Below are 24,140 nucleotides of genomic sequence, written 5' to 3' on the forward strand. Positions count from 1 at the left end.
CAGGGGATGGAGCCGCTCTGGAGCGAGCAGAAGGTCGCAAGTTCCCTCCCGCTGCCTGGCTTCTCCAAGAGAGGGCTGAGAGAGATTCCTGCCTGCAATCCTGGAGAAGAAGCCGCTGCCACTCTGTGAAGACAATACTCAGCTAGATAGACCCGAGGTCTGACTGGGTATATGGCAGCTTCATGTGTTGCTATGTTCCTATCCTTGCCAGGAATGCTGGACGAGGGGACCTTGATCTGATACAGATGGGTACTTCTGACTCTTCTGTATATGTAAGGGAGATCTGTCATTCCTTCACAATTAAGAAGTCCTCAATGAAGAGCCAGCGTGGTGTAGCCAGCGTGGTGCTCAGAGTGCAGGAGTAAGGACCGGAGAGACCCGAGTTCAAATCCTCATTCAGCCATGATACCTGCTGGTTGACTCTGGGCCAGTCACTTCTCTCTCAGCCTGCCTAACCTACTTGACAGGGTTGTTGTGAGGAGAAACTTAAGTAGGTAGGACACCGCTCTGGGCTCCTTGGAGGAAGAGCGGGATATACATGTAAGAAAGAAAGAAATGGACGTACACTTGACTTTCAGCGGACTGCAGAGTTTTTGCTTTTGGCTTTGGTTTGGAAAAAAGGTGACCATGCAAGAGTGATTAGCCCCACTCAACTACAGATGAATGCATGGAATATGAGATGGGAGATATTGAGGTTGTACACAACCTCCTTTACCGGGGCTGGGGGAGGCCAAGGGGAAGGCAGTTTGACTCCTGGAGTCCCCCCACCCCACCATAGCTGCTCCTGCCCCACTCGTGGCACTGTGCTCCCAAACGTGTGCCCCACACACGGCACTCTGAGTCACACCTTCAAAGCTCTACATGGCTTGGGGCCGGGGAAGCTGTCGGACCACATTTGCCCATATCAGTTTGCCAGGGCCCTCCGTTCATCCTCTCAGGCCCTGTTGGCTCATGGCCCCACCACTGAGGGAGATCCTGTTTGTGGGGACTAGGGACAGAGCCTTTTCGGTTGTGGCCCCTCGGCTTTGGAAGGCCCTCCCTGAAGAGCTTGGCCACGTTTTTAAAAAACAACAACACACCCCTTCTGAAGGAGGCCACATGCGTAACAACGATCGGGCAAGGGGAGACAGTTGTCTAGGGGCCCCACTGCCTGGAGGGGCCCCCCAGAGGCACCTCACGTGACTCCCCATTGTCCCCTGCCCAGCCCCAAGGCCCCTCAGCCACTTGCCCTGTTCGCCGTCTCTCCTGCTTGTTCACCTGGCCCGCAATGGAAGCAGCAGACAAGCTGCAAAGAGCTCCTTTTCTCCCGCCTCTCAGCTGATTGGCGGGTGGGCGGGGCTTCCACGGAGGTCTGGTGTAGGCCGCAGTGAAGCCTGAACTCGAGTAGGGCCCAAGCCAGCCAGGAAGGAGGAGGCAGCCAGAGTGGCCACCACTGTTCTCTGCAGCAGAAGACCCCTTGCTGCCCTGCCCAGCCCAGCCCATCATTTGCCAGGTAGAGTGTGAACTCCTTTTTGTGGTTACCTTTCCCACCCCCCACCCACCCCCCGGATATATAGGGATCTGCTTGCCATAGGGCTTTGATATGGGGGGTGGGACTGAGAAGTCTCTGAATATTTATTTTAAAACAGCTTGGAAAATTTGCTGGCTTAAAAAAAAAACTATCTAAAAAGTCCTATAAGTGGCTTGTTTCATGGCAGAAAATTACAAAAACTATTGGAACAAACAGTATTATATATATTTTATTCATTCATTTATAATAATTATAATAATAATAATCTTTATTACGGTCGTTGACCAGCACAAGTTGTAAAACAGTAATACTATACAGTAAATGCAATATAAAGAAAGTGTTGCAGTATTACGGAGATTAAAATTGATGTAGCATTAAGACTACATTCATTTATAAATACACTTATGTTCAAGTTGTTTTGCAACCCAGAAGGTCTGAGTGAGAACTGTGAAGCATGTGTGGTGCTCTTATTTTATTTTTCTTGTGTGTGAACTGCTCCCCAATAACTCGCAGGGACTTCAGGGTAAATCTGGCCATGTAAATGCAGCACCTCCATTCCAGAGGAGATGTGTGTTAAAGGGCTTTAAAAGCCCCATTTGAAAAACCTCCTGGAATCAAACTTGACTGAATTTGTTCAGAATTCTGAGAAAACAAACATAGGCTCACCCTGCATGGTTGAAAGTCTCCTTTGCTAATCTGCAGCGAGGGGGCCATTTTAATAATTTGTCTTTCTAGTGTGTTCTAGGCATTAAAAGTAGCACAGATGTATAGTACTCAATGTATATCACTATATATTGTGACGTGTGCGTGTGTGTATTCAGTGAAATGTATTTCCAGGCAGCATACTTATTTTGAAATATCAGACTTAAATCCTTGGGAACCTGGGGTGTGCGGAGGCCCTGGACTTTGAGGGGGGGGCATTTTAAAATCTCATCTCTGGGCCCACTCCAACCTTGCTACGCCCCTGAAGGAGGCTTTTTCATGTTCTTCATTGATCCTGTTTTTAGTGCCCGTGTGGTGTAGTGGTTAGAGTGCTGGACTAGGAGACCCAAGTTCAAATCCCCATTCAGCCATGAGACTTGCTGGGTGACTCTGGGCCAGTCACTTCTCTCTCAGCCTAACCTACTTCGCAGGGTTGTTGTGACTAGAAACTTAAGTATGTAGTACACCGCTCTGGACTCCTTGGGGGAAGAGCAGGATATACAATGTGAATAATAATTATTATTATTATTATTAGTAGTAGTAGTAGTAGTAGTAGTTGGTATATGTGCAATGATTAAAGTTCTTCGTTGATTCTGTTGTATTAGTTGGTTCTGCTGTGCTGTTATTTCCACCTTGTAACTAGTTGGGCCAGGAGAAGGAGAGGAAGGCAGTGATGGGGGGGGGGCATTTTAAAATCTCGTCTCTGGGCCCACTCCAACCTTGCTATGCCCCTGGAGAGAAAGATGGGGGAAGAACCTTTGGGGAGATGGAGGGGATGGTGTGCCTGCAGAGCAAACTAGGCCTTCCTGTTCTGTTCTGCCTTCTAAGCACCTTTAAACCCTCTCTCTCCAGGGCAAGGGCATTAAGTGCCTAGTCTGCTGAGGGGCCATTTATTTTAGTCAATGATATATACTGCTTTTCAGGGAAATTTACCAAAGCTGATTTATTTATTTAACATATTTTGTATACCATCCCAAACTTACGTCTCTGGGCGGTTTACAACAATTGCATTTTAAAAAGTGAACAAAGAACTGTTACCCGTGAATCTAAGCATTTCATATTGATCTATATGTATTGGTCCTAGGGTATATAGTTAATGGAGAACTGAGCTCTTGCTACACCATTTGGATGGTAGCTGAAGAGAGCAAGAGTCCCCTCCATCTTGTATTCCTGAATGTATGTCAGTGGGAAAGAATCTGCTTAGTATGCTTTGGTTCTCATACTCTGTGCCTCGCAGACCTTGTAACTTGCAACATAGTGTGTATTCTCTATGCCTTGCTTTGTTCTGGCCTACTGGTCAGGAGAGGTGATGATGCTGGTATCTGAACTGCCTCCTCGAAAGCTGCATAAGCACTCCTTTAACAATGGTAGTATTGTAAGCCTGTTGGCCTAATATGGAGTTGTACCTGGCTGGCTTGCTGTGAATGATGATGTATTCAGATGTATCAATTGTTGTATAAAAGCTTTGGACGGACACCATCTTAGGTCCGTCTTGTCTTTGGGAGCTATCCCCTAGATGGCCACTTTGTTAACTCTGCAGAATTCAATAAAGCTTATTTGAACTATAAAGTTTTCTCCTCCTTGGTGCGTACCCTATCGTCTACCAAGTAGATAGTAACCCGTTGGTTAACAGAACCACACTAAAAGCAACGGAGATATTTTCCGTATGGAGCTCTTTGGGCTTTATCTCTTCCGTCCTCTCCTCAGACCCAGATAACTCTTGTTTATTCAGTGGTCTGTTGGCAGTTGCGGGAGGGAGTGGTCCTGCAGGGTTGCACAACTTCAGCCTGCTTCCTAGAAGAGCAGCAGATCAGAAGGAAGGCATGAAAAGAGGGAACAGAGAAGCTGCTTCCTTTTCCTTTCTCTCCCTCAGCAACGTGGTCTGGGGTGCAGCGGCCGAGAACTTCCTCCGTGTTTCTCCCCCCGGTGTGATCTGGTGGTGAGTTGCATGCTCTGCCCACGCGCACACCTCGCTAGCGCCTCCCACCCCCCGCCCCCATTTCCCACCCTGGGATCGTACCAGGGAGGCAAGAGAGAGAAAGTGTGAGCCTGCTCCTTCCTCAGCCAGGTCTCTGGGAGCAAAGTGGCGAGGTTGGGAGGGTGAGGGGACGTGCATGAGCGGGGTGGAAGAAGCAACACCTGTGGGGGACTCGCCTGTGTGAACCACCTGGACGGACACCTGCCTGCCCCCGCCCCAGACGCCAGCAGAGGATCTAAAGTCAGCCGCGTTTGTGCCGCCCCCACCCCCCTAGCCTGCATGCATGCAAAAGGTCCTTCCCTGGTTCTCTCTCCCCGGGATCTCCCAGTTAGGGTTGGGTGATTCCTGCCTGTAACCTACCCGCCACCCCAGGTATGCTGCTCAGCGCTTCTTAATAATACAAAGGCTTCTGCCAACTTCCAGTCAAAACTAAATTTCAGGGGGAAGACCAGACATGCAGAGTTGAGTGGGCGCAACAGGAGGGGAGAGGGCCTGTGGGCTCCCAGAGGCATTTGTTGGGCCGCTGTGTGAAACAGGATGCTGGACTGGAGGGGCCTCCTTGGGCCTGATCCAGCAGCAGGGCTGTTCTTATGTTTTTGTGTAGTTTGGGCACGGAAGCACATATCGGAAATTTCTTGGAGTTAGTGCTGCAACCGTGAAGTGCGGAGAGCAGTTAGGCTCTTGCGTCCAGAGGGTTGATCTTCTAAGAGGTGGCCAGACCCATCGCCAAAAGGGACTCGTGCAGGCCCGCCTGCCCACCGCCTAATTTTTCTCTATCGCCTCAAGTTTTTATGAACAAATAATGTTTCAAAACTGCTATATGGTGATGTAACGGGGAGCAAGTAGGTTGGTAAAACCTGCCCCACCCCCTTAATTTTTTCTTTTGCAAAGCCCCCTAAATATTCAAACTGGTTACAGGCCTGGAGATGGCAGGTGAGAGGAGGAGGATGCCTGGCTGCCAGGAGGGGATTGTGCCCTTTCCCCCCCCCCACCTGCTACCTAAAGGGACTGCCTCTCCTGCCCCATGGAAGAAGAGCTGGCCCTGAAGAAAGCCCCAACTTCTCTTTTTGCCCTCTTCTTTGCAAGTAGCAGCCTGAACTAGATTCTGGGGGGGGACTGAGGGTATGGCCTGAGGCAATGAGGGCCAGAGTGAGGTATATGCTGCTGTTCCATCTTCTCCCCAGCAGCATTAAGCTTGCCATTCTTCCTTTCTCCCGCTTTCTCAGGAATAGGAAGCAGCAGCAGGTGTGTGGGGTGGTGGTCAGCAAGGGGAAGTGGGGGGAGGGGGACCCCAGTGAGGGGGGTAGTGTGGGGAGGGATGAAAGAGGAGAGGCAGGTAAGTGAGGTGGTGCCTGTGGCAGAGTGCTGGCATCCCCACCACACACACACACTCACCCCCTGAAGGAACTGCCTTGTCTAGCCCCATAGAAGGACCAGCCCTGAAAAAGGAAGTGTTTAGAGTCTCCCCTTCTGCTGCAGCTCCACCTTCCTCCTCCTCAGTGTCTGATGGCCTCTCTTTGCCCTTCTTCCTCCCCCTCCCCCCAGGGGTTGTAGATGTCCACTGCCTTCTCACTTTCGGCCATTCCAGCTCTAGATGCCCCTCAACTGGCCCCAAAGGCTGCTTTCCCCCTCCTCTGATTCTCCCTCCCAGCTCCCATTGCGTATTTGCCCTTCCCATCTCTTGCCCCCTCTTCTTCTCTCCCTCCTCTATGACTTCCTGGGGATTCCTCCGTCTTGCCAATTTCCTGCCTGGGAAGAATCAGAATCAACCAGAAAGGGGATTCTGATTCCTGCCTGGGACATCTTCTACATTTACAGACAGAGCCTCACACGCACAAAGGTGTACTCCTGACTTCCTAATTTGGGACGGGGACAGTTATAGAGTGGCTGGATCCCCCACGAACCACGGTTTCGGGTCTTCTTGGCCGCGGATTCCCTTAACTTTGCCCTTCTCTCTTCCTTTCCAGGTACCTCCTGGCACTCCCTGTGCCATTTTCACCTGGGGGTGTCAGAATCCCTCCAAGGTCTGCCCTGCTTCACACAGGGAGGGCACGTGAGCGACCAACTCATCACTCGCTATGACAGCAACACCAGGAGGGATCAGCCTCAGGTTGCCAGGATGGAGAAAGCAGAGGATGCCTGGCCCTGGAAGCGGGAGACCCAGCATGCTCAGGAGGCCGAGGACTTTTCCAAGGTGGCCCTGGCGACACCCTGCAGACTCGTTACAACCAGAGTGGAGGGGAGTGGAATTTGCTGGTGGATGCTGCCCACCCCCCAGGAAAGAAGTCGTCTCTGCAAATCTGACTACAGCCAAAGGGAGTGGGGACCAAAGGGAACCCCTGCTTCATTGGATAAGCAAGTATTGCTGATCTGGGATCTGTGTCTAGTTACGAGCCCGCCTGGGCCTTAATTGTCTGAGATCATACAGGCCCAACCTTTCACACAAGCTTCTGCTGCAAAAGGTGGAGAGAGTTTGACAGGCTGCAGACAATCCTGCTCTGTGTGTCTCCTTCAGGACTTCATGCCTGGCAGTGCCTAGTTGGCTGTGAGCTGAGCAAAGACGGGAAGCAGAAAGGAAGGTTTATGCAGTGCGGCTAAGATGGGAGGGACTTCATCAGCCTGGACAAGGAGACCTTCACCTGGACGGCAGCTGATGCTCCAGCCCAAGCGACCAAGAAGAAATGTTAGGATGACCCAAGCATTGCCCTGCATTGGGAGCCCTCCCTGGAGGAGAAATGCACTGAGGGCTGCAAAATTACCTGGTCTATGGGAAAGATACTCTGCTAAAGACAGGTGAGGAGGGGAAGGAGGAGGAGAAATGCACTGAGGGCTGCAAAATTACTTGGTCTATGGGAAAGATACTCTGCTAAGGACAGGTGAGGAGGGGAAGGGGAGATGCTCTGGGGTGAAGGTGAGAATCATTTCATTTCTCCCACTGACTAGCCAATATATACTGCACAACATATACCTGGAGATGCTGGGGATTGAACCTGGGGAGTTCAGCATGCTTGCTTGCTTGCTTGTTTACATTTTATATCCTGCTCTTCCTCCAAGGAGCCCAGAGCGGTGTACTACATCCTTAAGTTTCTCCTCACAACAACCCTGTGAAGTAGGCTAGGCTGAGAGAGAAGCAACTGTCCCAAAGCAGGTATCATGGCTGAATGTGGATTTGAACTCGGATCTTCCCGGTCCTTAAGAGTTTACAGTGTAAAAACAACCAGGGCTGGGTAACTGTCATCTTTGGAAGTTTTAGGGTTGGTATAGGCACTCCTTACTATACTATGGCCTGTGTTCCCTTTAATTTTCTTCATCTATGTGTGGAATAAGATTGGTTCTGGGTGGCAGTATCATGGCAGTGTGTGCACACATGCATTCAGAGTTAACTGAGCAGACATCAGAAAACTTGTGTGTGCACATACATGCGCCTGCCTTAGAAGGAACACTGGTTGGGTTCCTTGCTGCTGTTCAAGTACAACATCCAGCCTAGTTGTCAGCCAATGGAGAACATCAGTACTAACCCACAGTGCCATTTTCACAGAGTCCCCAACAGTGAAGGTGGCATCCAGCGTGAGCTATGAGGACCTGGAAACCCTCATCTGCCGGATTAGTGCCTTCTATCCCAAGGAGATCAATGCCACCTGGAGGAAGGACGGGGAGGTCTGGGAGCAGGAGACCCTCTGTGGGGGCGTCACTCCCAATTCAGATGGGACCTACCACACCTGGCTCAGCACTGACATTGACCCCAAGGACACGGACCGCTACCAGTGCCACCTGGAGCACAATGGCTTCCCAGAGCCACTGGACGTGGCCCGGGAAGAGCCTGGCGAGATACTGCAGAGGAGGGAGAGGAGAGGGTGTGGTGGATCCTGGGAAGTGAATACTGTCTTTTCCTAATTTTAATCTACCCTCATGCATTAGACTCCCTAGGCTAGTCTGGTTGGCAGGGACTAGAGACAGTTCCTTTTCAGTTGTGGCCCCCGCTTTAGAACACCCTCCCTGAAGAACTTCACCATGCTCCCTCCCTCAGTGGTTTTTAAAGACATCATTTTAAAAGAGGCTTTTTAATGTTCCATCTTTGGTTGTATCAGGTAGGTTCTTTAGGTTTTATTTTATTTTGATTTGATTTGATTTGATTGATTGATTTCTATACCACCCTTCCAAAAATGGCTTAGGGAGGTTTACACAGAGAAATAACAAACAAATAAGATGGAACCCTGTACCCAAAGGGCTCACAATCTCAAAAGAAACACAAGATAGACACCATCAACAGTCATTGGAGATACTGTGCTGGAGGTGGATAGGGCCAGTTACTCTCCCCCTGCTCAGTAAAGAGAATCACCACGTTAAAAGGTGCCTCTTTGCCAAGTTAGCAGGGGTTTAACTTTTAATTTGCAACTTAATTCTGCTGGTGGTTTTAGCCTGGACTTCTAACTTGTTTACTTGATTTGGTTGATTGGGGTGGGGTATAAATACTTTAAATAATTATAATGGGATCTGTGTGAGCCTCATGGCACCCTGCTTGCCTCCTGGGTCAGCCTCTGAGAGAAGAGCCTCCTTTCTCACCTACCCTGCCTCCCATTACCCTGTCTGGAAGCTGCACTCTGGCAGTCAGTAAGTCTGTGTGGTGTCGGGCAATCCTGGCTTGCTGTTGACCGGGGTGGCAAAGAGGAACATAGGAAGAAACATAGGAAACTGCCATATACTGAGTCAGACCATTGGTCTGTCTAGCTCAGTATTGTCTTCACAGACTGGCAGCGGCTTCTCCAAGGTTGCAGGCAGGAATCTCTCTCAGCCCTATCTTGAAGATGCTGCCAGGGAGGGAACTTGGAACCTTCTGCTCTTCCCAGAGTGGCTCCATCCCCTGAGGGGAATCTCTTCCAGTGCTCACACATCAAGTCTCCCATTCAGATGCAACCAGGGCAGACCCTGCTTAGCTATGGGGACAAGTCATGGTTGCTGCCACAAGACCAGCTCTCCTCCCTGCCCCGCACCAGCTATTTTGGACACAGTGCCAGTGGAGGAAACACGCAGGTTAGGAAGAGCACCTTACCTGCTCCTTAAAGGTAATCCCCCCACACACACACACCGGACCTTCAAACCAGTTCGTGCACATTCCTACCTCTGGTCCCATGGGTAGACTTGACGTCCCAGCTGGACACATTATTAAAGACTAGCCAACCCCACACAGAGCATCTGTGCACTCTTTGTGGCCAGTGGTTACCTCTTCTCTCCCTCCCCCCACCTTCTGCCCCAGTCTCCGCTTCCTGACCACGGCTGGGCCCAGCCGCCTCTCCTCCCAACCCCCACTTCTGCCCCCCACTTTCTCCCCCCCCCTTCTGGGCCTGGCCTCCGTGGCCAGGCCCACCACCGCCACGGCGACCAATCCTCCTGGGTGCGCCTCAACCTATCAGGCGCCTCTGCCGCCAGCCAATCAGCTGGGCGCTGGGATGCACATTCTAAAGGCACACCCAGGAGGAATAAATATATAGATGGGGTTTTTAGAAAGCATCCGTTGATTGGAATTCTTTCGGGGAGGAACCTCTCTGCTACAAGCATCAAACAGATCCTGCATGTGTTTTTTGTGTAAAGCAGGTGATGTGCCCCCACTACCCACATTGAAGGGTGTGGCTGCCAACAGGAAGTGAACTATCCAGAGGCTTGAGGATCATAAGAACAGCCCTGCTGTATCAGGCCCAAGGCCCATCTAGTCCAGCACCCAGTTTCGCAAAATGACCCACCAGATGCGACTGGGAACCTACAGGCAGGAGTTGAGGGCATGCCCTCCCTCCTGCTGTTACTCCCCTGCAACTGGGACTCAGAGGCATCCTGCCTTGGAGGCTGGAGGTGGCCTTTAGCCCTCCAACTAGTAGCCGATGATAGACCTCTCCTCCATGAAAAAGCCATCCAGATTGTTGGCTGTCACCCTCTTAAAGCCATCCAGGTTGTTGGCTGTCACCACATCTCGTGGCAGAAAATTCACAAGTTGATTACGCGTTGTGTGAGAAAGTACTTCTGTTTGTTGGTCCTAAATTTCCAGGCAATCAATTTCATGGGCTGACCCCTGGTTCTAGTGTTATATGAGAGGGAGAAGAATTTATCTCTCTCCACTTTCTCCACATCGTGCATGATTTTATAGACCTCCATCATGTCTCCCCGCAGTTATCTTTTTTTCTAAACTAAATAGACGCAGGTGTTGTAACCTTGCCTCATAAGGAAGGTGCTCTAGGCCCCTAATCATCTTGGTTGCCCTCTTCTGCACCTTTTCCAGTTCTACAATGTCCTTTTTTAGATGTGGTGACCAGAATTGTACGCAGTACTCCAGGTGTGATCAGTGATATACACATAATAACAAGGTCCCAAGGAGGAAAAGGAAGACTTTCCTGGCACAGGGAAGGCAGGAACTCCAAATAATTATATTGGAGTTATATTAACTCCAAATAATTATAATTAACACACTCAAGGATCTGCTCTGCTAGAAGGATGCTTACTACTGTGTATTCTCTCTAGTAGTCTTCCATCCCCCATAAGTTAGAGTGACCGTGGGATTTAGAATGTAGAACAATTTTGAGATAAGGCTGTCTGTCTGCCTGCGTGCATGTTTGTGGTTTATTCCCTAATCTTAGCAAGTCATGATGACGTATTTGCTATGGAACTGAACAACATGTTATTCTGGAGAACAATTTTAAGAGTATAAATGTATGCTCTCTGTAATGGTCCTTTGTCCTGCTTTGAGCATAAGCCAAGGTAGTACCTCAGCAGAATAAAAGCTTTGATCTTTAAGACCTCTCATCTGGGCTGATTATTGGCTCCATCTACCCAGAAAAGAACCTCCCCTACTGGGTCAAGTCTACCCTAGTACATCAGCTCTGCATGAACAGAATATTCAATAAGATAAATGCATGATACTCACAAAAGGCCTTTTAAATTAAAAATAAAAGCCATTGATATTTCCCCTAAAAGCCTGGGATGCTGGGCTTGGTGGGCCTCTATAAGGAGAAGGGAAATCTCTGGTAGCAAAGCTGCATGGCTCAGAGAGGCGGAACACTTCTCTGCATCATGGAGTCAGTGCATGGCTTAGCACACAGCAACTCCCATTCAAGAGTCTCAGCGTCTCTGCCTGGGTTTCTTGAGAGCCACTACCAGTCTGAGTCAATGTTTGTTTCTCTCATTTTTTCAGCCTTGGGGTTCTACATGCAGCTTCTTGGAGGAATATTCTTGGCGATTGTGGCTGTCATTCTGCTGGTTAGCATCATCTTATGCTTCCATAAGTAAACTCTGAACACATTGCTGGGCTGTGTCTGTGGCAGATCTTCACTGAGAATTTCCTAGCATTAGAGGCTAATACACACCGATCCCCCCGCAAACTCTGGTGGTACCCACTATCCTACCTCCTTAAATGACACCTTAAAATTTTGTATTGAGGTTATTAAAAATAAACAAATCGGTATAATTTTGTTATGAATATCTGCAGTTTCAGGTGGCCAGAAATTACCTCCCAGGTAATTTACGGCCATTATCTTGCTAAACGGAGCCATTTTGTGGCTCCCTTGTTTAAAAAAAATATTTTTTTTGTTTAAAAAAAATAGAGAGGAGAGCTGGTCTTGTGGTAGCAAGCATGACTTGTCCCCTTAGCGATGCAGGGTCCACCCTGGTTGCATATGAATGGGAGACTAGAAGTGTGAGCACTGTAAGATATTCCCCTCAGGGGATGAAGCCGCTCTGGGAAGAGTAGAAGGTTCCAAGTTCCCTCCCTGGCATCTCCAAGATAGGGCTGAGAGACATTCCTGCCTGCAACCTTGGAGAATCCTCTGCCAGTCTGTAAAGACAATACTGAGCTGGATAGACCAATGGTCTGACTCAGAATATGGCAGCTTCTGGCGGGCGGGGGGCACTGCTGGACAGCTGGAGGAACCTAACCCCCCAATTTCCATAGCCTCAAGCTCTCATTATCTATGATTTTTTTATCCACAGAAATTGGCGGGAACTTAACCCCGTTGATAACAAGGGCCACCTGTATATGGTGTTGGTGGAAGGGGGAATGATGGTTCCATCCCAAAAGGGCTTGCAGAGTGTAAAAAGAAATAGCCACTGTAGGGATGGTGTGCTGGGGTTGAATAGGTACAGTTGCTCTGCCCCTGCTAAATATAACAGAGTACCACTTGAAAAGGTGCCTCTTTACCTAGTTAACAGGGATTGTTACATAGTAAAGCTCTCTGTAAATGGACTGAACAGAACATGAAGGTTCGTGCCCATCCCCCATGCTTTAGAAACACAGGTTTTCTACTTATGGGGATCGAATAGCCCTCCAATGATGAACCTACACACTCCACCTTCCAAATACTTGGACCCTGGAAGGTCATCTAAATCTCCTTCCTTGCTCAAATTTCCACTGGGATGCTAAACACACTTACTTGGTATCAAGTTTTGGTGACGTCTGTGGACTTACATATACAGTATGTATGCTTTGTAAAAGGCTCTTCTTTCCAATCAAGCATCCTCTTTGGGAGTTCAGTTCTATTCTGAAGTGTGTGTGTGCGGGAGTGTGTGTGTGTGCCAAAGACATCCCTTTCCCAGGACACTATTTTTCCCAGGTGGCCTTGGAGCATCAACTGAACTCCCAAATATTTGTTCTATTCTACAATCCTTGTCTTATTGGTTCCATGTAATATTCTAATTTTCTGGGATTGTGGATTTGAGGTTTTCATGAGCTGTATGCCATGATCATCACAATTATAACAAATTAAGGCTTGACTTATCTCGCTTTGCATGTAATGCGTCTGTCTCATATATCAGTTTCACCTTTTAATTTGGATTACTGAAATTAATGGACTTTTGCACGATATTCTGATTTTCCGAGTTTCACCTGTACATGTGAAAAACAAATATATAGGAAGTGAAGTCTTTCTGGTCTTTTTGTTTTAAACTAATCACGGATTTTAAGCTCTGTGTAACTTCTCTCAAGCAGGATGTGGCTTTTTTCAGACTAGGTGAAACCCCCTTTCCCCCCAAACCAAAAACCCTCCAGCTCTAACCCCCATCTTATCACTCTCCATCTCTTGAACTCTGAACTGCCAGCTCATTTTCCTCAGCTTGTTCTTTCCAGCTAAGCTCTCTACCTACACACACACACACTTACTTTTCATAAACCTCCTTGCTTGGCTTCAGATCTAAGGTACCACCCACTTGGGGATTAGGGGCCAATTGTACATCTACTTTTTTCTCCCATAGCTTCAAAACTTGAAATTCCAGCTTTCTGAATATAGGTATTTTTGCCTCAGAAAGCTTTGTGCCAATTGGCTGACTTGACTGGGGGTGTTTTTTGGTCAAGGTTGGCTTTATTCTATTCCTACTGATCGTGTGTTGGTAAGGGTGGAAGGACATGGGCACTCACATCCTGAACATGTGTGGCATGCTAGGCGGATGAAGTATTGCCCAAACCAGACCTGAGAGATCTATCATAGGGTCATGACAGATAACAGAATGAAAATGTTCACGGTGTGCAGCAGCTCTTGATAAAATAAAAATAAAAATCCCACAGTAGGGCTTATTGGCAAAGAGAGAAAACAAAAGCGCCCAATATTGTTATGGCCTCTTACAAATCCAGGCTGTAACCATATTTGTATACTGTGTGTAGCTGTGGTTATGCCTGATCCAGCAGGGCTTTTCTTATGGTAAATACAAGGCAGCAGTACCTGTTCAAAGCTACTGAGCACCTCTTACTTGAGGAGCACTTCCTGTTGCAGTCAAAGAGTGTCTTTGGGGAAGATTCCTCTGAGAAAAGGCTCAATACTGGAAAAGGGAAGGTGGTAAGTTCCTATGAGCAGATCCTCCATCTTTGTATACTGTGTGCAGTTGTGGTTATGCCTGATCCAGCAGGGCTTTTCTTATGGTAAATACAAGGCAGCAGTATCTGCTCCTCCCTCCCTATGCTGTGGAGGAAGTGCACATAAAGGACAAGGGGAGGGGGGATTACGTGAGATTAAAAGCAGCTTTAAACAGATAAAGCGAGGCATGAGGGGAGACAAGCCCAATTTCAGGAAGGAGGGAGTCCTTGCGTCAAATCAAACTCTAGACAGCAGGAGCTCTCTCTCTCTCCTTTGCTGTTCTTCCTGCTTCTTTTCCGGTGCCTCTTTCGCGAAGCACAGCTGTTCATTGGTCTGTTCTTTCCTCCCTTTCGAGCAAGATGGTTCCCTGGTTGCTTTGTGGAGAGGGGCCATGCAGAACTGAACGGCGAGACTTCAGCCCTCCTGCAGAAGATGCTGAACCACGCCTCCCACAATCCCTCACTATTGGCCACTGGGGCTAGGGCATGATGGGAGCTGTAGTATCAAGAAGCTGGGGGTGGGGAGCTCAAGACTGCAGCCCTGCTTAGCGCGAGGCATTAAATGGGTAGTTCTCCTCGTTTTCTGTGGTGAGGGTCCATCTAAGGGTTAAAGTGCGGGAATCTTGACTCCTAGAGGAGCAAATCGGAAGGAAAGAAGCAAGGAAAAAGGGAAACCACTTCCTTCTTCTGTCCCCCCCACCCTCTCTCCGCCAAACGGCCTGGGTTGCTTGGCCTCCCGGGGGCTTCTCCCCCTGTGAGATGCGGTGTTCCACATGCACCACCCCCGGGGGACTCTCCTGCAGCAGGAACTCCTGCAGTGGCGAGATCTCCTTTGCCAGAGGGGTTCAGTCAGGGGTTTATTTATTTAATTTACTTATTTTATTTTTAAAAAAATTATACCAGTTGGAGTGGCATCCGCCAGTGGTGCTTGCCTGGAGCAGTTTTCCTCCCCTGAGCAGGCGGTGGGACTCGATGCCCTCCATGGTCCTTTCCAACATGAACTCTGTATGATTCTCAAGCCCCACAATCTCTAGTTTGGATAGTAGTTTTAGAATTTGCCTGCCTCTTCTGGAAGGGGGATGCCTGGAAGGTGCTGGAATCCTCCTTCCTTGCTTGGAAGGATTAATCTAACCCCTGCTAACTGGGCAAAGCGGCCCCTTTTACCATGGTGATTCTCATTATTTAGCAGGTGGAGAGTAACTGGCCCTGTCCACCCCCAGCACAGTACTTCCAGTGACTGTTGCTGGTGTATGTCCTATGTTTCTTTTTAGAATGTGAGCCCTTTGGGGACAGGGAGCCATCTTATTTGTTTTATTACTCTTTGTAAACCGCCCTGAGCCATTTTTGGAAGGGCAGTATAGAAATTGAATTAATAATAATGATGATAATAATAATCTGCAGAGAGGGGGAAAGATCCCTAATCTCTCCAGGCACCCGTCTTTCTGTGTCCCATTCCTAATGTCTTAAGAACATAAGAACAGCCCTACTGCTACAGGCCCAAGACCTATCTAGTCCTGCAGACTCTTTCACACAGTGGCCCATCAGATACATCTGGGAAGCCCACAGGTGCAAGCCCTCTCTTCTGCTGTTGGTTTGGTGCAACGGAGAGGAGAGCTGGTCTTGTAGCAGCAAGCACGACTTGTCCCCATAGCTAAGCAGGGTCTGCCCTGGTTGCATCTGAATGGGAGACTTGATGTGTGAGCACTGCAAGATATTCCACTCAGGGGATGAAGCCACTCTGGGAAGAGCAGAACATTTCAAGTTCCCTCCCTGGCTTCTCCCAGATAGGGCTGAGAGAGATTCATGCCCTCAACCTTGGAGAAGCCACTGTCAGTCAGTGAAGACAATGCAGAGCTAGATAGCCCAATGGTCTGACTCAGTATATGGCAGTTTTCTATGTTCCTAATGGGTATTGAGAGGCATCCTGGCTCTGAGCCTGAAGGCGGCCTATAGCCAGCAAGACTAGTAGCCAGTGCTGGACCTGTCCTCCAGGGATTTGGTTACGCCCCTTTCACCATCCAAGTGAAATCCATCCAAGCTGGTAGTCATCACCACATCCCATGGCAGAGAATTCCACCGATTAATTATGCGCTGTCTGAAAAAATACTTTGGGGTTGGTCCTAAATTTCCCGACAATCATTTTCACGGCATGACCCTTGGTTCTAGTGTTCTGAGGGCAAAAGAAGAAATTCTCGCTATCCACACTCTCCCTTCCATGCATGATTTTATAGACCTCTGTCCTGCCTCCTCTTAGTTTTTCTAAACTCAGTGCCCCTGATTTTGTAGCCTTACCTCATAAGGAAGGTGTTCTAGACTCCTGATGATCATCTTGGTTGCCCTCTTCTGTACTTTTTCCAGTTCTCCATGTCCCTTATGAGATATGGTGAACAGAAATTTACACAATACTCCAAATGTGGCTGTACCATAAATCTGTATAAGGGCATTATGATATTAACACTTTTATTTTCAGTTGCCTTCCTAATAATCCCAATTGTAGATTAGTCTTTTTCGCAACTGCCACACACTGAATTGACACATTCAATGAGCTGTCCACCACAACTTCAAGATCTTTCTCCTGGTCAGTCACTGAGAGCTCAAGACCCCATCAGTATATATGTGAAGTTGTTGGGTTTGTTGTTGCTGCTGCTGTTGTTGTTGTTGTTTGGTTTTGCCCCCAAATGCATCACTTTACACTTGCTTACACTGAATTACATTTCCCATTTCCCACTCACCCAGTTCAGAGAGATTCTTTTGGAGCACCAGAATCCATTTTAGATTTCACTACCTTAAATAGTTTAGTGCCATCTGCAGGTTTTGCCATCTCACTGCTTTTACCCAACTTTGGGGCATTGATGAATAAATTAAAGAGCACTGATACCAGGGACCCCACTTCCTTCTTCCCTCCATTGTGAAAACTGTCCATTTATTCCTGCTCTCTGTTTCCTGTTCTTCAACTAGTTACCGATCCACACATGAACTGGTCCCCTTGTTCTATGACTGCTAAATCTACTCAAGAGCCTTTGGTGGGGAAGTTTCTCAAACGCTTTTTGGAAGTCCAAAGATACTATGTCAGTTGGATCACTTTTATCCACATGCCTGTTGACTTCCAAAAGGTGAGTGAGGCAAGACTTGCCCTTGCAGAAGCCATGCTGGTTCTTTTTCAGCAAGACCAGCTCTTCTATATTTTTGACAATTTTTTTCCTTAAGTATATTTTCCATCGACATATCCGCCACAGATGCTAAGCCAACTGGACTGTAATTTCCTGAATCCTTCTGGATCCCTTTTTGAACAACAGAATTTCATTGGCTCCTTTCCAGTCTTCTGAGGGGCAAAATCAGATTTTTAAAATTTAAATCAGATGTTTTAATATTTAAATTGATTTTATTTTTTTAAAGAAAAAAAATCATTAAAAAAAGAACCTAGGGCAAAGATATCATCATGAATATTATTCTTGATTTCTAATTATTTCATATGAACATATTTATTAACTTATGTATATTGCTAGATTTTTATACCACCTATAATTAAAGCAATCTCAAGGGGGTTAACATATGGGGATGAGACATAAGAGATCTGATCAATCTTGTTCTGCAGGCGGTGTACATGCATCTCTCTCTCTCTCTCTCTCTCTCTCTCTCACACACACACACACACACACACACACACACACACACTCTCTCTCTCTCTCTCTCTCTCTCTCTCTCCCTACCTGACTAGTGATTTAAATTGTGATCTAAATCTTTTAAAATTGAGTCCATCTGTGAAGTGATTTAAATCATGATTTAGATTTGAATCAAAACAACCCTGCCTCTTTCTTTATCCTCAGAGCAATCCTCTGTGGTAAATTACGCTGAGTTGGGATTGGCCAGTGAGGTTCATGGGTGAGGGGATATGAACCCAGGTCTTTCTACTTGAGGTCCCACACTAATGATTGTGCCCACATCCCGTAGCTCTTTCCTGAACAGTCATCCTACCCTCCCCAGTCACGGCTTTCCCAATCAAAGTTTTGAGTGTCTGTGACTGGGAAACTCTGACCAATCTCACCAATCGTGACCCAAGTATCTGCAGTTTGGTGAGATTTTTTTGGGTGATTTGCAGATTTCAGAGGTTCAATCTGCTCATTCCTCTTGCTGACCCTGCTGACTACGGACAATTTTAAGTGATTTTTACCGAGCGGGGGGGTTGACAAAATTATTTTTTAGCGATTGGGGGGGGGTGCGTTTAAAAAAATGTCCAGAGGTTCAATGTGTGCACTCCTTCTGCTGACTCATGGCAATTTTAAAGGAGTTTTGAGGATTTGGAGTGTTTTTTTAGCGTTTTCTCCTTTTATTTTTAGGTCTTTACATGACCATGGTTCCCTGAACCCCACTGTTCTCCATAGACTGCAAATTAGCCAATGGTGAGTTTGTACTGGAACAGAACCCTCGCAGTTGGCGAGGGATTGTGCTCTCTACCATAGCTATGCATAGAACTGAAGGAAGCATCCTGACAGCTAGACATACCCAGAACTGAGTTTATTTATTTATTATATTATATTTCTACACAACTCCAATCCGACTCTGGGAGGTTTACAGAAACATAAAACCAATTAAACTCTTGAAACAACTTAGAAGTTTAAGTTGTATGTTTAACCAAGGGCAGTGTTTTAACTTTTTCTGTTATCATTTATTTTGTTTTTATTGTTTTAATTTTTCCATTTATTTTAACCATTTTTTAACCTTTTCTATTGTTTGTTTTGCTTTGTTGTAAACCGCCCAGAGACGCAGGTTTGGGGCAGTATACACATATTATAAACAAATAAAATAAAGTTGGAGCCTACCCATAAAGATTGTGAGATCCTGAGTCACTCGCACCAGAAAGGAGGCCTTGGACTCAGTGTTGAAATCACGCAGCATAACTAGACTATGGGGCTCAAAAGTACCTTGTGGCTTCCTCTGTCAGCTCAGAAAGGAAGATTGTTAGGCAGCCGGTGTGCAAGGCATACAAACATGAGTTCAGACATTGTAAACAGTGGAGTTGCCCAAGGGAGGGGGGTTGCAGGGAAATAAGGTGAAATCCTGATGATGAGCCTCCCCTTCTCACCCAGCCATTGAGCCTGGCTTGCTGCTGGCTTGAGATCCTGGGCAGCTGGTACTCTGCCTGCTGCATCACCCCGTATCTCAGTGTAATAGGTCAGTTTGGCTTTCTTCTTCTTGCATGATCAGAACAGTAACTGAGGGCTGTTAATTGATATGCAGCTTATTTTCTATCCTAGGCTCTGACCAGTTTTCTCTCTTTGTTCCAGCAGGTGATGGGAGGGAGAACAAGATTGAGGGAAAGACCCACCGTGAATTGCTTGGAGGTACCAGATGGGAAAAGAGCGAAGAGCAGAGAATAAAAACTGAGGCAAAAGAGGAGATAAGGAATGGTTCTTCTGCTTCTCAGCCTGGTGAGGTCATTATAATCCAAGTACAAATGGAGAGAGGAAATGAGAAAAGTCTGTATCCTGTGAGTAGGAAAAGCTTCAGATCTGCACCAAGCTTTATTCCTCAATGGGAAATGCACACTGGAGAGAAACCATATGTATGCATGGAGTGTGGAAAGGGCTTCAGCCGAGCTATGTGCCTCAAATCACATCAAAGAACCCACACTGGAGGGAAACCGTATATATGCATGGAGTGTGGAAAAAGCTTCAGTCAGAATGGGCAACTTACAGTCCATCATAGAACCCACACTGGAGAGAAACCATATGTATGCATGGAGTGCGGAAAGGGCTTCAGCCGAGCTATGTGCCTCAAATCCCATAAAAGAACCCACACTGGAGAGAAACCTTATGTATGCATGGAGTGTGGAAAGAGCTTTATTATGAGTAGTGACCTTACTGTCCATCAAAGAACCCACACTGGAGAGAAACCATATAATTGCTTCGAGTGTGGAAAAAGTTTCAGTACGAGTGGAAGTCTTACTCTGCATCAAAGAATCCACACAGGAGAGAAACCATATGTATGCATGGAATGTGGAAAGAGCTTCAGTAGGAGTGGCAATCTTACTGTACATCAAAGAACGCACACTGGAGAGAAACCATATACATGCATGGAGTGTGGAAAGAGCTTCAGTAGGAGTAGCCTTCTTAGTAGGCATCAAAGAACCCACACTGGAGAGAAACCATATAAATGCTTGGAGTGTGGAAAGAGCTTCAGTAGGAGTGGATACCTCACCATACATCAAAGAACCCTCACTGGAGAGAAGCCACATGAATGTTTGGAATGTGGAAAGAGCTTCAGTCAGAGTAGAGATCTTACCAGACATCAAAGAACCCACAATGGAGAGAAACCATATGTATGCATAGAGTGTGGAAAGAGCTTCAGTAGGAGTGGAAACCTTACCATACATCAAAGAACCCACACTGGAGAGAAATCATATAATTGCTTCGAGTGTGGAAAAAGTTTCAGTAGGAGTGGAAGTCTTACTCTACATCAAAGAATCCACACAGGAGAGAAACCATATGTATGCATGGAATGTGGAAAGAGCTTCAGTATGAGTGGCAGTCTTACTGTACATCAAAGAACGCACACTGGAGAGAAACCATATACATGCATGGAGTGTGGAAAGAGCTTCAGTAGGGGTAGCCTTCTTAGTAGGCATCAAAGAACCCACACTGGAGAGAAACCATATAAATGCTTGGAGTGTGGAAAGAGCTTCAGTAGGAGTGGATACTTTACCATACATCAAAGAACCCACACTGGAGAGAAACCATATGTATTCATGAAGTGTGGAAAGAGCTATAATGTGAGTAACCATCTTAGTAGGCATCAAAGAACTCACACTGGATAAAAAATATATAAATGCTTGTTGTGTAGAAAGAGCTTCAGTCAGAGTGGATACCTTACCATACATCAAACAACCCACACCGGAGAGAAGCCACATGAATGCTTGGGATGTGGAAAGAGCTTCAGAGAGAGCACATCTCTTACCAAGCATAAAAGAGTTCATACTAGAGGGAGACCCTTTAAATGCTTTGAATGCAGAAAGAGCTTCAGTGAGAGTGTAAGCCTTTCTAAACATCAGATGACTCATATAGGGGAGAAACAATATAAATGCTTGGTGTGTGGATAGAGGTTCAGTGATGGTTGAAATCTTACTAAACACCAAGGAACCCACACTAGAGTTAAACCATATAAATGTTTGTAGTATGAAAAGTGCTTCAGTATGAGCAGATCATTTACCATCCATCAAAGAATCCACACTGGGGAGAAACTGTTTGGGAGTGCAAAAAGTGCTTCACCTGAGCTGACCATCTCACAGTGCATCCAAGAACTCATTTTGTGAAGAAGCCACATAAATACTAGAAGTGTTGCAAGAGCTCCAACCAAACTTGACGGCTTATTTTGCATCAATGAATCCATACAGGGGGGAAACCATATAAATATATGCAGTTTGAAAAGTTCCAGCATGAATTTTCCTCTTACTTTACATCAAATAACCCACATTGGAACATAGAAACTTAGAAAGCTGCCATATACTGAATCAGACCATAGGTCTACCTAGCTCAGTATTGTCTACACAGACTGGCAGCAGCTTCTCCAAGGTTGCAGGCAGGAATCTCTCTCAGCCCTCTCTTGGATATGCTGCCAGGGAGGGAACTGGGAACCTTCTGCTCCTCCCAGAGCGGCTTCATCCCCTGAGGGGAATATCTTACAGTGCCCACACATCAAGTCTCCCATTCATGTGCAACCAGGGCGGACCCTGCTTAGCTAAGGGGACAAGTCATGTTTGCTACCACCAGACCAGCTCTCCTCTCCTGGAAAGAAATGCTATAAATGCTTGGAGTGTGGAAATAGCTTCGGCCAAAGTTCACACACAACAGTGGCGTATCTGGTTTGGGGTAGCCGGGGCGCCACTTGGAGTGCCACAGTGCCGCTGCCTGTCTGCCCAGTCTGGGGTTTTATTGGCTGTTGTGGTGGTGGTGGGGTGTTCAGAGCAGGGCCCGCATTGCCATTTATCCCCAGCCGCGTGTCTTCCCAACTGCACTTTGTGCGCCTGCGCAGCAGAAAGAGCGTCACTGTGATGTTCGGCCCCCGCCGTGTCTTTCCACACCTGTGCAGGCAAGCACCTCGCAGTGGGGGAAATACGCAGTGGGGGCCGGACGTCAGGGCAGGCCCTGCTCTGGGCATGAGGTTGCTGCTGCCGGGGGTGGGGTGGGGGGGAGAAAGAGAGGAGGCTTCCCATGCCGCTGCCAGGAGGGGGGTGGGTGGAAGCAGGACACCTTAACTGCCTTGCCTTTGCCTTGCCGTCTGGAGGAGAAGCAGGTAAACGATCCTGTCCATGCGGGTTGCGTTTGCGTCTCCCCCACTGGGCTATTCCAACAAACACTGAGCTGTGGGTTTAACTGTGCACAAAGGGAACAACCGAGAGAATGGTCCTGTAAGGGAGAGAAGCTTTTCTGCAACACTTCCCTCCTTTAAAAACACAAGGAAATTCAAAGGCCCCGTTTTTAGTTTTGCAAACCTAGCCGAGGCACCAGCATTACATACAGGCATAACACATGGGTTGTAGGGCTTAATTATCCCCCCGCTCCCGCTTTATAGATTATTATTATTATTATTATTATTATTATTATTATTATTATTACATTTATATCCCGCTCTTCCTCCAAGGAGCCCAGAGCGCTGTACTACAGACTTCAGTTTCTCCTCACAACAACCCTGTGAAGTAGGTTAGGCTGAGAGAGAAGTGACTGGCCTAGAGTCACTATTATCCCTGCAATTCTCTCAGTGCTGCAGAAACCTGAAAGGGACAGGCAACATTCCTGTCTCCTCGTGGTTCTGCCAGCTACACTCCCTTACTGCCCAATCAGCTGAGCCCTTTCTTTGCAAAACTATCCTCTCCCCGCTGCTTCTTTCCCCATGAGATTTCCCCATTAGATCAATTGCTGTTTGAACTCTCTTCCTTTTATTTTCCCTTACAATGCAAAGCAACTGCTGTGTTGCTCTTTTGGGGAGAGGGGAAATGGTCAACTTTAGTAGTGCAAGCACTCCCCCCCTCACACACACCCCTTGCCTCTTCTTTAAAATCTCATGTTAGAAGAAAACTGGCTTTTTCCTTTTCTTTCTTTTTATTGTGCATCTTTAACTAAACAATATCTGATTGTAATATAACTGGCAGGATAAACATAACCATGGACACACTGCTCTGGGCGCCTTGGAGTAATAGTGGGATGTTGACGTGACAATAAACAAATGCCTTTATATAAATTTTCATGTAGTGCCATAATTTGTTAATTAAAAGATTAATGAGCTTGACTTGTATTTTTGAGCTGATATTATGGTAGAGTTATTTGAAAGATGGGTGTCAGATGTTTGAACAGGGGCGCAATTTCAGTGCTTGCCCTAGGCGCTATTTTCCCTAGATACGCCCCTGACCACATTGAAGAATTCATACAGGGGAGAAACCATATAAATGCTTGAAGACTGGGAAAAGCTTCAGCATGAAGAGCAATCTCACTGTACATCAAAGAACTCCCACTGGAGATAAATCATACAAATGCTTGTTGTATTGAAAGAGTTTTAATGACAGTCTACACCAGAGTTTCTCAACCACCGGTCCGGGGACCGCTGCCGGTCCCCGAAGGGTTGAGCGCCGGTCCCTGACTAAGAGTCAACCCCCCCCCCCAACAACTGCAATCAAGGCACTCACTTCCTCAATTTTGCACATGGTACGGAAGAGGAAGAGTATCACCTTCTTGTCCCTTGCCTCCACGTGCTGCTGTGATCTTCCTACAGCTATTTTATTCCCTATCTTTACAGCTTCAAACTGTATGCGGTGTGGGGGCATGAAAAGGTATGCCACCTGAAGGGCTGCCACTTGAAGGGCTGCTGGTTCTTGCATGCTCATTGTTTGCAGCCAAAGGTTGATAGATTGAAACCCAGCTGCCTATTGTGGTCGAGGCACCTTGAGAGGGAACGCTGTTTCCCTCTTGCATCGGTGGGGTGTTGTGGTCCCTCTGCCCCCTGTAACCCCCTGGTCTGCACCGCCGGTGGAGGACGGCGGTCCCCTTTATGACCTCGCCGGGTGCGGGGGACAATCTCTGGCCGGGATCATGCCGCGGTGAGGGCTAAGCAGAGGAGGGAGGGAGGAGGGCCGCCTT

The 24,140-nt window shown here is 47.3% G+C and overlaps 1 protein-coding gene across 10 annotated transcripts; it reads left to right on the top strand.

The window, feature by feature from the left end:
- Positions 1–231: 231 nt before the first annotated feature.
- On the top strand, positions 232–22,173 carry LOC128347985 (zinc finger protein 135-like). 10 transcript variants are annotated; one of them, XM_053303399.1, is made up of 7 exons: positions 232–4,151; positions 6,158–6,983; positions 7,245–7,338; positions 7,729–8,278; positions 11,368–11,432; positions 18,351–18,413; positions 19,299–22,173. In XM_053303399.1, the coding sequence occupies exon 7, from the start codon at positions 19,469–19,471 to the stop codon at positions 20,825–20,827; it is 1,359 nt and encodes a 452-aa protein (XP_053159374.1). In that variant the 5' UTR covers positions 232–4,151; positions 6,158–6,983; positions 7,245–7,338; positions 7,729–8,278; positions 11,368–11,432; positions 18,351–18,413; positions 19,299–19,468; the 3' UTR covers positions 20,828–22,173. The 10 variants fall into 10 exon arrangements, with proteins under 10 accessions (XP_053159374.1, XP_053159373.1, XP_053159371.1 ...); XM_053303398.1 differs by having other exon boundaries at positions 6,158–7,338; XM_053303396.1 differs by lacking the exon at positions 7,245–7,338.
- The last annotated feature ends 1,967 nt before the right edge of the window (positions 22,174–24,140 follow it).

Source organism: Hemicordylus capensis, chromosome 2 (genome assembly GCF_027244095.1).
Source record: "Hemicordylus capensis ecotype Gifberg chromosome 2, rHemCap1.1.pri, whole genome shotgun sequence".
Lineage (NCBI taxonomy): Eukaryota > Metazoa > Chordata > Lepidosauria > Squamata > Cordylidae > Hemicordylus > Hemicordylus capensis.